General features: G+C 33.1%; 1 protein-coding gene across 6 annotated transcripts in view; it reads right to left on the bottom strand.

Annotated features, from left to right (window-relative positions):
• Positions 1-16,132, bottom strand: part of Cfap47 (cilia and flagella associated protein 47) — a 424,450-nt gene that overhangs the window by 321,259 nt on the left and 87,059 nt on the right. For all 6 annotated transcript variants that reach the window (XR_009228697.1, XM_058585745.1, XM_046465022.2 and 3 more), the window contains 3 exons: positions 12,062-12,221; positions 7,393-7,588; positions 4,683-4,892 (listed from right to left, as the gene is read on the bottom strand). Coding sequence is in view for 5 of the 6 variants with exons in the window: in XM_058585745.1 (XP_058441728.1) it covers positions 4,683-4,892; positions 7,393-7,588; positions 12,062-12,221 (566 nt within the window). In the remaining variant the exon portion in view is untranslated. The remainder of the gene's footprint in view (positions 1-4,682; positions 4,893-7,392; positions 7,589-12,061; positions 12,222-16,132) is intronic.

Raw genomic sequence — 16,132 nt, 5'->3', positions numbered from 1 at the left:
AAAAGTAGGCCCAAATAAATCATGTCAAATTAGGCCCCATCTTCCTTACAAGACTCAAAGCACAAGAAATAAAAACAAGAATCAATAAATGGGATGGATTCAAACTGAAAAGCTTCTCAGCAAAAGAAACAATCAATGAGGTGAAGAGATAGCCTACATTTTGAGAGCAAAGTTTTGCCACACTCACATGTCAGATAGCACACTAAACTCCAGTGTATATAAAGAACTCAAAAAACTTAACATCAAAAAAACAAACAACCCAATCAATAAATAGGTCAAGGAGCTGAATAGACACTTATCAGAAGAAGAAGTACAATCAATCAACAAATATATAAAAACATGTTCACCATCTCTAGTAATTAGAGAAATGAAAATCAAAACTACTCTAAGATTTCATCTCACACCAGTCAGAATAGAAGTTATCAACAGCAAGAGTAAGTGTTGGCAAGGATATGGGGGAAAAGACACACTCACATATTGCTGGTGGGACTGAAAATTGGTACAACCAATCTGAAAAGCAGTATGGAGATTCCTTAGAATACTTAGAATGGAACCACCATTTGACCCAGCTATCCCATTCCTTGGTCTCTACACTAAAGATTTAAAAACAGCATACTACAGTATCACAGTCACTTCAATATTTACAGCAGCACAATTCACAATTGCTAAACTATGAAAGCAAACTTGATTCCCCCTTCAGTAGATGAACAGATAAAGAAACTGTGGTTCATATACACAATGGAATATTAGTTAGCATTAAAAGAGAATAAAATTATGACATTTGCAGGTAAATGGATGTAGTTGGAGAATATCATGCTAAGCAAAGTAAGCCAATCCCCCCCAAAACAAAGGCTTAATGTTCTCTCAGATAAGTGGATGCTGACCCATAATGGGGGGTAGGCATGGGGAGAATGGAAGAACTCTGATTAGGCAAAGGGGAGGGAGAAGGCATGGGGGCAGGAAAGATGGTGGAATAAGATGAACATCATTACCCTAGGTACATGTATGACTGCACATGTGGTGTGACTCTATATCGTGTAAAACCAGAGAAGTGAAAAGTTGTGCTCCATTTGCATCTAATGAATCAAAATGCATTCTGCTATTATGTATAACTAATTAGGATAAAAAAATAAACTTAAAAAAGATTCACACTATAAAAAATGGTGCTTAGAACACCTCAGAGTTCATTCTTCATTTTTAATTATGAACCCTCAATATGTGTTTGCTATTTGTTCCATGAGGAATTCTAACTCAAGTTAAACTTTTAGTTACCTGAAATGTGTATTTGGAATCAACTCTTGATTCTATAAAACACCCTAGGTTGGAGGTTAATAATGGGAAATATTAAGTTTCCTTTGGTATTTTTAGGATTCCTATGAAATTAATCATTTAAAACTTAACTTTCATTCTTTTCAAGGTCTAGCTAAACTGGCAGTCAGGCTATGAATTTATTAAGCAAGTGCAAGTGGCACTACTTCATTCTGATAATGACACATTTCTACCAGATATAATGCTTCCTCTCAGCATAAAGTGGAGACCATGATGCAAAATAGGGAATTTCAACATTCTGGCACTGCTTAAAGTCATCTGAACTCTGTGTGGATTCCAAGAACAGAGATATTTTCAAAGCCAAGAATAAACAACAATTCTGAAATGCAATATAAATGATTTGGAGATTATCCAAAGAAATCTTCATCCCCATGACAAATGAATTCCTGCCCCTGCCCCTTCTTCCCTGCCTGTGCAAATCTCTCTGTCTTAGGAAGATAATATTTTGCCTCAGAATAGACTCAATTACTTACTTAATAGAAGAATGGCCATATATCTATAGTAGCTACTGAGATCATTCTGGAAAACCACAATACTAATTCTAAAATTAATGCTGATTCTAAAAACATTACTCAGTTATTGCTTAAGTGTTTAGATTTTTCTAAACACTTTATAAGCATGTTCTCATTCAGTTCTCACAATAACCATCTACTGAAATTAATACACCTCCTGGTATGCTTCCTCTATTTAATGCATTGAGTTATCCCTTCCTCTTTATCATTAAGTTGGGTATGGTGGTGCAGGTTTGTAGCCTCTCAACTACTCAGGAGGCTTAGGCAGAAGGACTACTTGAGTCCAGGAGTTTGAGACCAGCCTGGATAACATAGTGAGACCCGCTATTCAAAACAAAATGAAACAAAAACTCTTTTTCTCATTAAAATGATTTCTTTTCTTTGAGAAATTATGACATTATTTATCAATTTTTGTATCTTTCATTACAAATGAAGTTCTATGAGGACAGGAGTTTATTGTTACCTTAGTGTCAAAAGAAAACTAGGTATATAGGGGCTGGGGTTGTGGCTCAGTGGCAGAGCACTTGCCTCTCATGCATGAAGCACTGGGTTCAATCCTTAGCACCACATAAAAATAAATAAATCAAATAAAAATGTTCTCTCAATCTATAACTAAAAAGATATTTTTAAAAAATAACCAAAACTAGGTATATACTTATCATTCAGTAAAGATCAAATGGATAAATAAAAAAGTAAGAAAAAAAATCAACTTGATAAGAATCTTTTTCATAAATAAAGGGAATAAGATACACCAGGAGCAGGAACACAAGCTTTTTTCTTTCTCCTATAGATTCTATTAATTACCACATACTAGAAAATTTATATTGTATTGTGCTTTCATGTGTTCATTGTTTATCATTTGTTTCCCTCTCTAGACTCTAAGCTCCATAACCAGAGATCATGTTCTGATCCTTGATATAGTCTCCAGTGCTTTGAACAGTGTGTGGTACATGAAAGACATTCAGTGTATGTTTGTTGAATGAATAAGTGAATAAACGTCTCGATATTTATCCAGAATGTCCGGTTGCTAATTAATAAAATTAAAAGAAGGGCTGGGGATATATAACTCAGTTGGTAGAGTGCTTTCCTTGCATACACATGGCCATGGGTTCAATCCTCAGCACCACAAAAAAAAAGGAAAGAGAAGGAAAGTCAAGATGAAAAAGGCTGAATTTGTGAGGAAAAAAAAAAAGAATAAGTTGACCTAGCATAGAGCTTGATTTTCAAAGCAGCAATGAGAGGAATTATATTTTATCACTGCATTTATGTCTTGGCTCACTCAAAAACTATTTCTACCAGCACTTAAAGATATTTTACAAATAGGCACAAAACTTTACATAAATCCATAAACTTATAAAATAATACATATTTTGTTTAATAAACGTGCTTTGAGTACTGTAGAAAATAATAAAATATTTAATTTTTGCAAGAAATGCATATTTTCAATTTGAAATATTACTTTAACAGCACTTTAACAGCTGTTTTGTTACTGAATTTCAGTGTATTATATTTATTTGATGTCCTTCGCAAACTATTAATTTAAAATATTTGAGTTTTGTGATATTTTATGTGTACCCATACATAATAAATTTATTTTTAAATAAGACATCTAAAGCTTTGCTGGTAGAAGTTGTAACTTTTTTTAATGAATGCATAAATATTCCTTTGATTTATGCTATTACCATGGAGACAATTTATGAATTTTTGACTAGTAAATTTATATATCAATAAAAATAAATGAATAATATTCCTGCCCTTATTGAGTAGACCTTAGTAACTATCATTACTATTTGTCAAACATGGAATTTTAATTTTGTGTACAGAGTGGGGGAGAAAAAGACAAAAACACAGAAAAGAGCAGGATGGAAAGAAAAGAGAACATCTTTTCTTATTCTTTAGAAAGTCTATATATGACATATGATAGTGCTAATCACAAAAGAATATGCCCATAATAAAAATTTCTATATGATTCTACTATTACCCTTCCGCATCATCTCTGAGCCTGTTTTAAGAGAATCCATCAAACCAAATCACCAAAAACACCATCAAAACAAGAGGCTACTTTATCTGCCATACCTCGTGCACTATTTTACTACTTACAATAGAGTTATCCATATCACCATCCCTGTTGAGAGCCACAGCCGAAGGGGCCCCAGCAAACTTCCAGCTGCCGGCTGATGATTGGCTCACAGCGGCCCCAGCAACATCTAGCTGATTGGCTCCTCGGCCCCAGCAACATCTAGCTGATTGGCTCCTCTGTGGTGATGCTCATTGGACTGTTTCCCTGCCCTTTCAGACCACGGAGCTGCTCATTGGGGGACTTTTTTGGCTCCGCCCACGTGACCCAGCCAATCGGCCTCAAGAGCAGGAGGATTGGGGGAGGTGGAGAGAAGCTTGTGTGGGAGAGAGAGGCTTGTGAAAAGCCGGTGGTGGCAGTTGAGGCTCTGAGGGTTTTTCCTGAGAGGCTATTTTGTTTGGCCTGTGTGGTTCTAAAAATAAAGTTAGTTTCTTTTGACAAGTGGCTCCTGATTGTGCCCAGCCAGACTGCGGCACATCCCATTTTACAGAAGAGGACACTAAGTAGTCCATAAGTAAGGTTAACAAATCCAGAATTTGACCCTAGGCAGCCTAACTCCAGAATAAATGCCAGTAAACCAGTACTCTGCTGTTTCTTATGAGACCAAATGTGTATGTGGAACTTAAAAAAAAAAAAAAAAAAACACTTTATGCTCAAAGCCATTATATTAAATTGCCCCCTTCTAACATTTTATAATGATATAGAATATAAAACTATTATTCTTCACTGTTAAGTATAAAAGTATCTACATTTAAATATCTTACCAGTTATCTCTATCATCATAGAAAAGAAGGTTGGTGAAAAATGACACTGGTTTAGATGATTTGAAACTGAGGTGGCAAAACAGCTCATTATTAATTCCATTGTTGGATCCTGTGATGATTCTGCCTTTTGGAAACATCACAGAAAGAGGGTGAATCTCATCATTGTCAAGAAGCCTTGCTGAAGGAATCTGGAAATTTAGAGTTGAACTTCTGTTTAAAATGAAAAAGGAAAAAAAATTAGCTCAAAATACCAGCGAGGAATTAGACTTAAATATGTATTGCTTTGTTTTTTAAATCATCCCAAAAATTGAAATGACAAATATTTATATTATATACTTTACTGATATGTAGCATTTTGATTGTTATATATTTGTATAATTCAATACGGTTTTTTCATTGACTCCCTATAGAAGTTTGTTTTAACATTTCCTTACTTATGGGGGATCTTAATCTTCATTTGCTTTTAATTTATTATACTTAGTATCAGAGAACATAGCCTACAAAACGTTAAGTCTAAAATTTTTGAGGCTTACCCTATAACTATAGAATCATACCCTGTCAATTTTTAAAATTGTCCATGTTTGACGTAGAAAAATGTATACTATCTAGTTGTAAAGTTTAGTACTTTATACATGGTAAAATAATGAAGCTTGTTAAGTATCTTGTTCAAATATTTTGCCTTCTAGACCCATCAATATTTGAGATATGGTTTGGAATATCCTACAATGATTAAGGTCTATTTAACTTTCACTGTTATTTAAACTCAGGGTTTATTTATTTTAAGACTATTTTAATTATGCATACAATTTTAGAATTCTGATTGCTTCTATGTGAACTGTAACTTTTATAATTCATTAGTGACTTTGATTATATTAAAAATGTGCTTATTAAAGTTCTTTGCATGTGAAATTAATACTGCTTCCCAGATGTATTTTGGTTATGACCTTATATTTTTTCCCTCATTTCCCTATAGTGTTTCTCAACTGAGGGTGGTTTTACTCCCCTTGGGGACACAAAGCAATGGGTTGAGATTTTTTTTTTGCCACAATGTGGGAAAGATGCTATTGAGAAGAGACTAAACATATTGCTAAGCATTCTATAATGCACAGGATAGGGTTCCATAAAATTAAAAAAAGAATTATCCTCCCTTAAATGTCAACGGTTCTGAGGGTGAGAAATTCTGGCTTTATGTTTTTTCCTTTGTCCCTCTGCTTCATCTACACCTCTTTTAATAAGCAGTTGGGTATTTTTCTAATATACTTGAACATTACCCTTTACTCAGAGTAGTTCATTTACATTTTATTATAGTTTCTCTATTTAGAGATGTTCTATAATTTTTGGTTTAATTTTCTCCTGCTGTTTTTATTATTCTTTTTTCTCCCTTTCATTTTTAAAGTTAACTGAGGTATTGTTCATTAGTTTGTTTCTGTACTGTTTTGTTAGCTATGTACACTCTTAGTATTAGCAGATGCCCTTAAAATTTTATCCTGCAAACCTTTTTAAAATTTCTAAAAGCTTTGTTGGATTAGTTTTCAAACCAATTAATAATTGGAATATTGGAATTTCAGATAATTCCAATACCTGGATTGCTTAGGGATCTAAACCTCATGCTGGTTATTTCTGCTGAGTGTAACTTATAGTGTCAGCTATATTGGAAATTTGACCTTTTTGTAAATCCAACAGACTGAATTGTACCATACTGTCTAAATGTGACAGGCAGAAATCTGAGATAATCCCCAAGAGGCCTTCACCTTGGTGTACAAACTTTGTGTAAACTGTACCCCTTGAATGGGTATGTGACCTTTAAATACGATAGGATATCACTTCTGAGAGTAGGTAATATTATATGGCAATGGCAAAGGAAATTTCCAGGTGTAATTAAGGTTCCTAATGATTGACTTTTAGTAAATCTGACTTAATCAGGTACAATCTTAAAAGGTTTGCAGGTCAGAAACAAAGAAGTCTGATAGATGTTAGACTTTTGTCCTTGGATGAGTTAGCTAGTATGCTGTGAGTAATGGCCACATGGCTAGAACTTTAGGTTGAAATTGGAGAGCTGAGTGTTTCCAGTTAAAAAATGGCACACTAGTCTTAAAAGTACAAGGAAATTAATTCTGCCAACAACCTGATAGATCAGAGCAAGACTAGATGAGACTGATGCTTTGGCCAACAGCTTGATTTCTGCTGATTAAAACATTGAATAGAGAAGTCAGCTAAGCCAACCTGGACTCCTAAACTCACAGAAAGTGGAAGATAATAAATTCATGTTGTGTGAGATATCAGGTGTTTGGTTTTTTAAAAATATCTTTATTTTGTTTATTTATTTTTATGTGGTGCTGACGATCAAACCCAGTGCCTCACATGTGTGAGGTAAATTCTCTGCCACTGAGCCATAATCCCAGCCCCTCAGGTATTTTTTTTTGAAGGCACCAAGTTTGTAGTAATTTGTCACAAAGGAACATAAAACTAACTTGCTGGAACTTCAAGCTTCTTATTCCATAAAGAGACATCAAAAATTTTTACAAGAAAATATAGTGAGTGTTATAGATAGCTATAAAGGATTATTTTGTATTTTTAAATATTAATACACAAATATTTTAATACTTCTTTTCAACTATAAAAACAAGTGAAACATTACATATATCTCTTATATAACAGATGCAAATAAAATAGCACATAAAGATCTGATAAATTCACATTAAGAATTTACCTGAAATAGTTCTGGGGTAAAATGTTGATATCCATCCCAGTTGTTACATCCAAAGGAACAGGAGTAAAAAATATAAATGGTGGATCAAACAATAATTTTGGTGATTGTATCTCTCCAGTCAGACATAATACTCTGTAGCAAACTGGATTATCATTTAAATACATAGGAATATTAACTGTGTATTTTATACGCTCACCTAATTTTAAAAAAAATTAAATTGCATTAGATTTGGTCACAAGCAAAAAAAATTAAATATTGCTAAAACTTACTAAACATTAAAACATACTATGATGTATAGCTCAATGAAGCCGACCAGATTGCCCAGAAACTAGATTTTGCCTGCTGAAGAATTTAATGCCTAATGACGTATTTTTGAAAGAAAAATATTTTAAAGTGTACCTTGTCTAGAAATGGAGTACTCTCCTTAAAGTAACTTTTCTCTATTTTGGGGGAAATAAATGTACCTCGAGGAAGCACTGCAACAGGACTTCCTTTTAAAATTGTTTTCTCACTTTATTAAAACTACCCATCCCTTTACAATATGCAGGATGAAGATGAGGTCAGACTGCCATAGGAACCTAAGGCACTACTGAGAACAGGATGTGCTGAGAACAAAAGAATGTGCCTTCTCTCAGAGTTTTAAGATAGGGAGATGCTGCCATAGTAGATTGGCGAATTTCCCCTATTAGGGAAAGACAAGAAACTCTCCTGTGGCAATTTAATTGAAGGAGAGGCAGTTTGCATTTGAGAACCTGGCTCAAGATAGGAAAATGCAGGTTAGTTCCTGAGGATAGGTTCTATCACAGAAAGTGGTCAAGGTCCTTTCACACCTGAATTTCCTATGATGATAGTGTCTCAAAGAGAGAAAAAAAGTTATCTGGTGATTGAGAATTCAAGCTTATTACAACCTAAAAATGGGTTGCCAGTGTGGCCTTGCAGGATTGGGGCCATTAAGCGTATTGCCAGAGCAAAGGATGAGAATATAATGGATGATGCAGGACCATGTTCAAAAGTGAAATTGTTTGCCAGAAACAGAAGCAATGAAGTCACTGAAATCATCAGACTCACTATTTCTCTGTATACTGGATGACTTTACTTAATCAAATAAGACCATTATTTGATCAGTCTATGATCCTCAGAAAAACAGTGGTGTCTGGAGATACAAGGGGAAGATAAATAAGAAAATAATGGGTTTCATACTAATGGTGACAAATGAGTATTAGAAACACTGAGAAAAGTAAAAGGCTGTATTTGTATCTTCAGAAGATAAAATGAGTTATATTGGACTATATGTATTTAAATATTACAACTCTGTAGGGAAAAGTTGATTTACTGTAATGAATTTAATGTTGCAAATTTTTTAAAAATATTTCCATTAGTGCTTTATAATTATACATATTAGTGGGTTCATTGTTAAATACTCATATATGCACATAATTTAATTTGTTCCAATTCATTCCTCACTACTTCCACTTCCCTCCATGCCTGTGCTACCTTGATCCCCTTCTTCTAATCTTTTGGACTTCCTTCTATTTATTTATGTCTATATTTTTATAAGTACATTATAATTATACATATAATGGGATTCACTGTGGTATATTCACACATGCACATAGCACAATGTGGTCGATTTTATTACCCAGTTCTTCCTCTTTTCCTTTCTTCCTCCCTCCTTCTCCCCTACTTCTCTACTGATCACCCTGCTATTTTTGTGAGATAAAAAAATGTTCAACATAATTAATGTTGTTTAATTATTTTGAAGAGAGGAAAAATCAAGTTAATAAATTTCAGAGTTGGGCAAAGCTTTGAGATTTACTGAATTCTGGATTTTGACAAGGCTACATTGAAATTATTATGGATTTCATTTTCTAATGAAAAGACAATGGCTGAATGGATATAAAATTTCCTATAAGAGACTCACTTCACCTTTAAGGGTATACACACAGAATGACAGTAAAAGAACAACGACAAAAAAATTTCACCTAAATGGAACCAAAAGAGAGCAGAGATGGCTATACTCATAATAGACAAATTATACACCAAGTCAAAAACTCTAAAATAAGATAAAATCACTACATTAGTAGTGGGATGAATTCATCAATAAGATATAATAACTAAAAATATGCAAACACCCAATATCAGAGCACCTAAATGTATAAGCAAATAGTAATATATGTGAAGAGAGAGACAGATTGCAATGTAATAATAGTGTGGAGAAACTTGACTTCAATATTTCATTTTCAGAATGCAATGATCATCCAGACAGAAGATCAATAAGGAAATACTGGACTAGAACTAAACTTTAGACTAAATGGACCTAATAGCCTATGTGGAATATTTCATCAAATAATAAAAATACATGTCCTTTTCAAGTATACATGGAACATTCTTCAGAATATATGTTAGACCACAAAATAAGTCTTAACAAATTTAGATAGATTGAAATCATCTCAAATGTCCTTTTCAACTAAAATGGTATAAAACTAAAAGTCAACAAAAGGAAGAATTTTGAAAAGTCCTAATATGCAGAAATTAAATCACATGCTTCAAAACAACCAATGGGTCCAAGATGGAAAAAAGGTGGGGGGGGGGAGGTTAAAAAGAAATCTTGAGATGAATTAGAATGGAAATAGAATATATGAAAACTTAAGTAACAGAGCAAAATCAGTTCTAAGAATGAAGTTTATATCAATAAATATGCCAAGAAATAATAAGTATCTCAAGTTAACAATCTACTGTTACAATTCAAGGAACTAGATAAAGAAGAAAAATCTAAGCCCAAAATTAGAAAATGGAAAGAACTAATGTTTCAGAGCAAAAATAAATGAAACAAAGAAGGAAAACAATATAAGAGATAAATGAATCTAAGAGTTGGGTTTTTTTAATATGATGCACAAAATTGAAAGACTAATCTAGACTATGTAATTTAACTAGACTAATTAAAAAAGAGAAGATTCAAATAAGTAAATCAGAAATGAAAGAGGAGATAGTACATTAATACTATGGAAGTACAAAGGGTCATCAGATCTTACTATGAACAATTATTGTCAATAAATTGAAAAACCTAGAAGAAATGAATCAATTCCTAGAAACCAGGCCTATCAAGACTGAATCATGCAGAAATAGAAAATCTGAACAGACCAAAAATAAATAAGGAGATTGAGTCAATAAATAAATTTTCCACTAAAGAAAAGCCCAGAACCTAATAGATTCACTGCTAAATTCTACCAAATATTTAAAGAACACACCAATCCTTCTCAAGATCATCTAAAATAATTGAAGACAAGGGAATACTTTCAAATGCATTTTATGAGACAAGCATTGCTCTGATTCCAAGGTCAGTCAAAGAAACCACAAGTAAACAAGTAAAGAAAACTACAGGTGAATCTGCCTGATAAACAGATACAAAAGTCTTCAGCAAAACACTAGCAAACTGAATGCAACAGCACATTAAAAGGATCATACATCATGACCGAACAGGATTTTTCCTTGTGATGCAAGCAATATTTCAACATATAAAAATAAAAATATGTGATACATCATGTTAACACAATGATAAAAATATGGAATCATCTCAATGATTTCAGAAACAGCATTTGACAAAATTTAACATTGACTGATTTAAAAAAAAAAACAAATTAGGTATTAAAGGGATGTATCACTGGGCATGGTGACACATGCTTGTAATTCCAGTGACTCAGAAGGTTGAGACAGCAGGATCACAAGTTCAAGGCTAGCCTCAGGAACTTAGTAAGGCTCCAAGCAATTTAGTAAGGCCCTGTTTCAAAAGGCAGGATGCAGCTCAGGCAAAGCATCCCCAGGTTCAAGCCCCAGTACTGCCCCCTTCCAAAAAAGGAATGTATTCAACAAAAGAAAGACCAAATATGGCAAACCTATAGCTCCTCATATACCAAACTGCATAATTGAAGGGTTTAGTATGGAGATTCCTCAGAAAACTTGGAATGGATCCACCATTTGACCTAGCTATCCCATTCCTCAGTTTAAATACAAAGGACTTAAAATCAGCATACTACAGTGATGCAGCCACAATGTTTATAGCAGCTCAATTCACAATAGCTAAACTGTGGAAGCAACTTAGATGCGCTTCAATAGATGAACATATAAAGAAAATGTGGCATATATACACAATGAACTATTACTCTGTCCTAAAGAGGAATGAAATTACAGCATTTGCAGGTTTGCTTGAATCTAGAGGACATTGTTTTAGGTGAAATATTTTATGATTTTGGTCATACAGAATCTAGAAAGTCATATTCAAAGAAGCAGAGGAGAAGATGATACTCATCAGGGGCTTGCAGGTAGAGAAAATGGGAAGATAATAATCAAAGGGTTTAAACTTTCAATTATAAAATTAACAGATTTGGGGGATTTAATATACAGCATGGGTAATGGTGGCAGTGTCAGTCAATCTGTGGTAATAACTGTACAATATATATCAAATCATTTTGTTGTATACCTTGAATGTATATAATTTTTGTCAATTAAGTATCTTAAAAGACAAAAATGAGATAAAATTACATTAGTATTGGTTATTCAAATAACAAAGAACATACAATAGATAATCTAAACTTTTTGCAACTGTATTAAATACTTAACATATGAATAATAAATTGAAATTGTATCAAAAATATAGGAGAAAAGTACTTACTTGGACAGAAAGTTATGGTAACATTACACTTTTCATCTGGTTGCAGATGACCAGTCAGTATACTAAACTCAAATGTGCCATTTTTGAAAGGTTTATCATTATCACTAAAATCCAAAGTCCATTGTACATCTTGTTTTGAGATATTATGTAAGAGAAGATCCTGCTCACACATACACAAAAAGTTTTTGGACAAAAATAATAATATGCATTATAAAATTTAGTTCTATTATGATATCAAATGATGGGACTATGCACAAAGTAAAATGATTAAAAATTCTAATCATAGATAAAGTGTTTTCAGTGATGTTAGGCAAACAAAGAGTATGAAAATTAGTTCAGAGTGTATTTTAACAACTATGAAAAGAACACAAAAGATACAGACTGAAATAAAATAAACTGAAAAGATAAAAACCAACTATTCTAGCTAGCAACAATAAAATTAATAAAAATCCTCATTTACTGATTGTGAGAATGTAAAATGGTACTGCCAGTTTGGAAGACAGCTGGGCCCTTTCTTGTGATGTTAACCACACAACTACCATAAAAATCCTTTAACCCCAAGTATAAATATTTACATAAGTGACTTGAAAAATTATGTGTATACAAAAAGCTATGTGAATGTTCACAATAACTTTGTGCATAATCACCAAACACTGGAAGAAAAAAATAGAACCAGATTTCCTTTAATTAATGAATAGATAAGTAAACTGTAATATATTCACAAATTTAAAAAAATTCAGTGATAAAAAGGTAAACGATTAATTCATATGAAATGTGAGTAGATATTCAATAAACTTTTATAAGTGAAAAGTGTCAGAGCCAAATAACTAAATATTTTATAATTAAATTGATCTGTCATTTTATTGAGTTTGTATGTATGCACATGCACGTGTGCTTGAAAATGAGATAGTACACATACAAATTTTTCCTGGCTTTATTTGCTTAAAAAGCCTATTATCTGTCACAGATCAGAAGCAACCAGCACATTCAATAACCAGATGTTGGTTTCTAAATATCATTCTACCACAAAAGGTTCTAGGGTGTCTTGGAGAAAATGTTGTTTGTAGAACTGAAGTAAAAGATGAGCCTGGAACATCTGGTAGTGACAGTAATTAAGAAAATGCTTAAAAATAACGATGATGGGAGCATGTCAAAGGGCTGACCTAAAAGAACACCTAATGGCCAAAGCTGGAAATTTTTTTAGCAACAAAATAAATGACATCATATTGGAGTATAACTAAAAGTATAAAGTAAATGCTATAGGTGAACTCATACAGATATGCTTAGTAATTAATTAAATAAAAGGGGGAGAGAATATTCTTTCTTACAGAAAAACTACAAATAGTATATGCTGGGGCTGGGGTTGTTGCTCAGCGGTAGAGCGCTTGCCTAGCATGTGCGAGGCCCTGGATTCAATCCTCAGAACCACATTAAAAATAAATAAATAAAGGTATTTTGTCCTACAACTAAAGAATAATTTTTTTTTCAAAAAACAAATAGTGTATGATAATGCTCCTTTTCAAAACCCTCTATTCTTTATGGACTAAAACTGATCACTCACTTCCATAATTTCCATAGTACAGAGTATGAAAAGGGGAAAATACTAACTTTACAGTGGAGAAATCCAGAAGATATCACTAGTGATGAGTCTTTTTGGTATCATGAACTTCTTTCATATGAATTATAAAAAGTACATTTCACCTTTGTGACATTCCCCCAAACCAATGGAAAATATGAACTCAGTATAGTCCAGTGAAAACATCAGACACACATGAAGGACCTTCTGAAAAAATTGTTAGGTAAATTTAAAAATTCTCAAGGTTATAAAAATGTATCAAGATTGAGAGCCTGTTGCATATCAGAGGACACTAAATGGAATGTGGTATCCTGGTTTAAACTCTTGAAAAGTAAAAGTACATTAGTAGTCAATTCCAGACAGACTATTCTTTAGTTAATAACATCATATTAACATTAATTTCTTAGTATGGGAAATGCTTTAGGGAAAAAGAGTGAAGGGTATATACAAATTCTGTACTGTCTTTGTAACATTTTAGTAAGTCTGGGAGTTATGGGCATGACTTTCATGTAGACTTATCTTTTCAATGCAATGCACCATCAAACTAAAACTATCAACCAGATTTTAAAATTAATTTTAGTTTTTCAAAATTTAAAAAGTACAAAATAATCCATACAACTGTTACTACAACAAAATATCATTCTTCTTTCTAAAGAATGATTGATTCAAAACATATAAGATAAAATGAACACATTTTAATACCAATGCCTCAAGTATTTAAGCATCTAATTAGTTCTAATATTTGTATATCTTAACCATAACAAAGCAAATTTACATATTTTCAAGAAACTTTTAATATAGGTGGGCACAAAAATCATAGCAGCCATTTGAATACCTTATTATAGCATTCTAAAATGAGGAAAAGTTATATCTCTTAATTATTTCTATCTATAGCATGGCAAACAACAATAAAAGTATCAACTTCTATTTTCTATAATTATGAGAATGGAACTAATAGTTATCCATAGAGAAACACTTATTACATTGTATATTTAGTATTGTGTTAGTTTTTCTTCATACTTTTATCAAAATGATACATAAATGTACCTTAAAGAGAGTTCAAAAATGCTTATTAAAAGAAGTTGTTCACCTCAGCGCCTTCCCATCAACAGTTCTGCAACTGATTTTAGCCAATGCTGGTTCGAGCTTTTATCTAGATAGCCTTATTCTAAATGTAATGTTGATAGAGTTTCTGTTGGGTTTCTATCGCTGCTATAACATGCTGCCCCAAACATAGTGGCTTAAAGAACAGAAAAATTATTACATTACATCCCTGTAGGGTAGAAATTCAACACAATATCACTTAAGTAAGATCCAAGGTATAGGGGTTTTATGTTTGGGATTGGAGTCCCTGATGACTTCATGGCTGTGGCATGCTTGGTGCCTGGGTAAGTTTCTGTGCAAAGGCATAGGATGCCAGGTGGCTATGGTAATGCCCCCCATGCTAGACCTTAATCTTAGGCACATAACTCCTGTGAATAAAGGAACTTGTTTCCTTGATAACTACAATGTTTCACCAAGCTCCTGGAGCTGCCCACCTAACAGTAACTTCAGACAATGGACTTTCTTGAGAACTGCACAAAGATCCTAATATTGCATTTGTAACTGTGAACTCTTAACTCCAGAATAAGCAACCTTACTGATACTCTAAACAATAATGTGGTTACGATGCTAATAGCTTAATATAACCTATTTGGTATAAAAAAACGTGGCCACTTGGACAAAGAGCCACTCTGTCACCTTCCCTGCCTCTGCACCTTGTCTCTGTGTCTCTCTTTATTATTATTCCTTATACCAAGGTGTTGGCAGGAACTGTTTTCCTTTCTGAAAACTCTGGGGAAGAGTCCCTTTCATTGCCTTTTTCAGTTTCTAGAGGCCAACTGCATTCCTTGGCTGGTGGCCTCCTTCTGTCTTCAAAGCCTGCAACACAGCAAATCTTTCTGACCCTTCCTCTGTTGTCACATTCCCCTCTGATACAGTCAGAAAAGGTTCAGTACTTTTAACCACTCAAATAATTAGAATGGAATCGCCGAGATAATCCAAGACAATTTCCACTTCTCAGCGTCCTTAAAACACATCATCAAAGCATCTTTTGCAATGTAAGCTAATGTACTTGTGAATTCTGGATATTAGGATTTAATCATGTTTGAGAGCCATTATTCTGTCTGCCATGTGGCTATTTCATGATGTATCAGCTTCAGATTATTGTTTCTTGACTGCCCCAAGAAAGACAAGTATTTAGTCCATTTATACTACATCCAGTCTTGTCCTCACTTCCTATTTTTTTGGATATTTATATTATTTTTTGGATATTTATATTATTTTAATTTTTCTATTAGTCAACTAATAGTTTTAAGCAATACATTTATATCTCTAGTTCTTTTCCTGTCAACTTTTGATACTATCCTTTAATTACTCACTGTGTAAAATGAGCTTTACTACTCCTTCCAGGATTTCCCAACTTTTCCATCCACTTATGTATTGATGCATGCCAT

The sequence above is a fragment of the Marmota monax genome, unplaced genomic scaffold, assembly GCF_021218885.2.
Source record: "Marmota monax isolate L192 unplaced genomic scaffold, Marmota_monax_Labrador192_F-V1.1 WCK01_AAM20220418_F8-fsc00158, whole genome shotgun sequence".
Classification (NCBI taxonomy): Eukaryota; Metazoa; Chordata; class Mammalia; order Rodentia; family Sciuridae; genus Marmota; species Marmota monax.
Note: the sequence above shows the minus strand (reverse complement) of the source record. Positions and strands in the feature narration are given on the sequence as shown.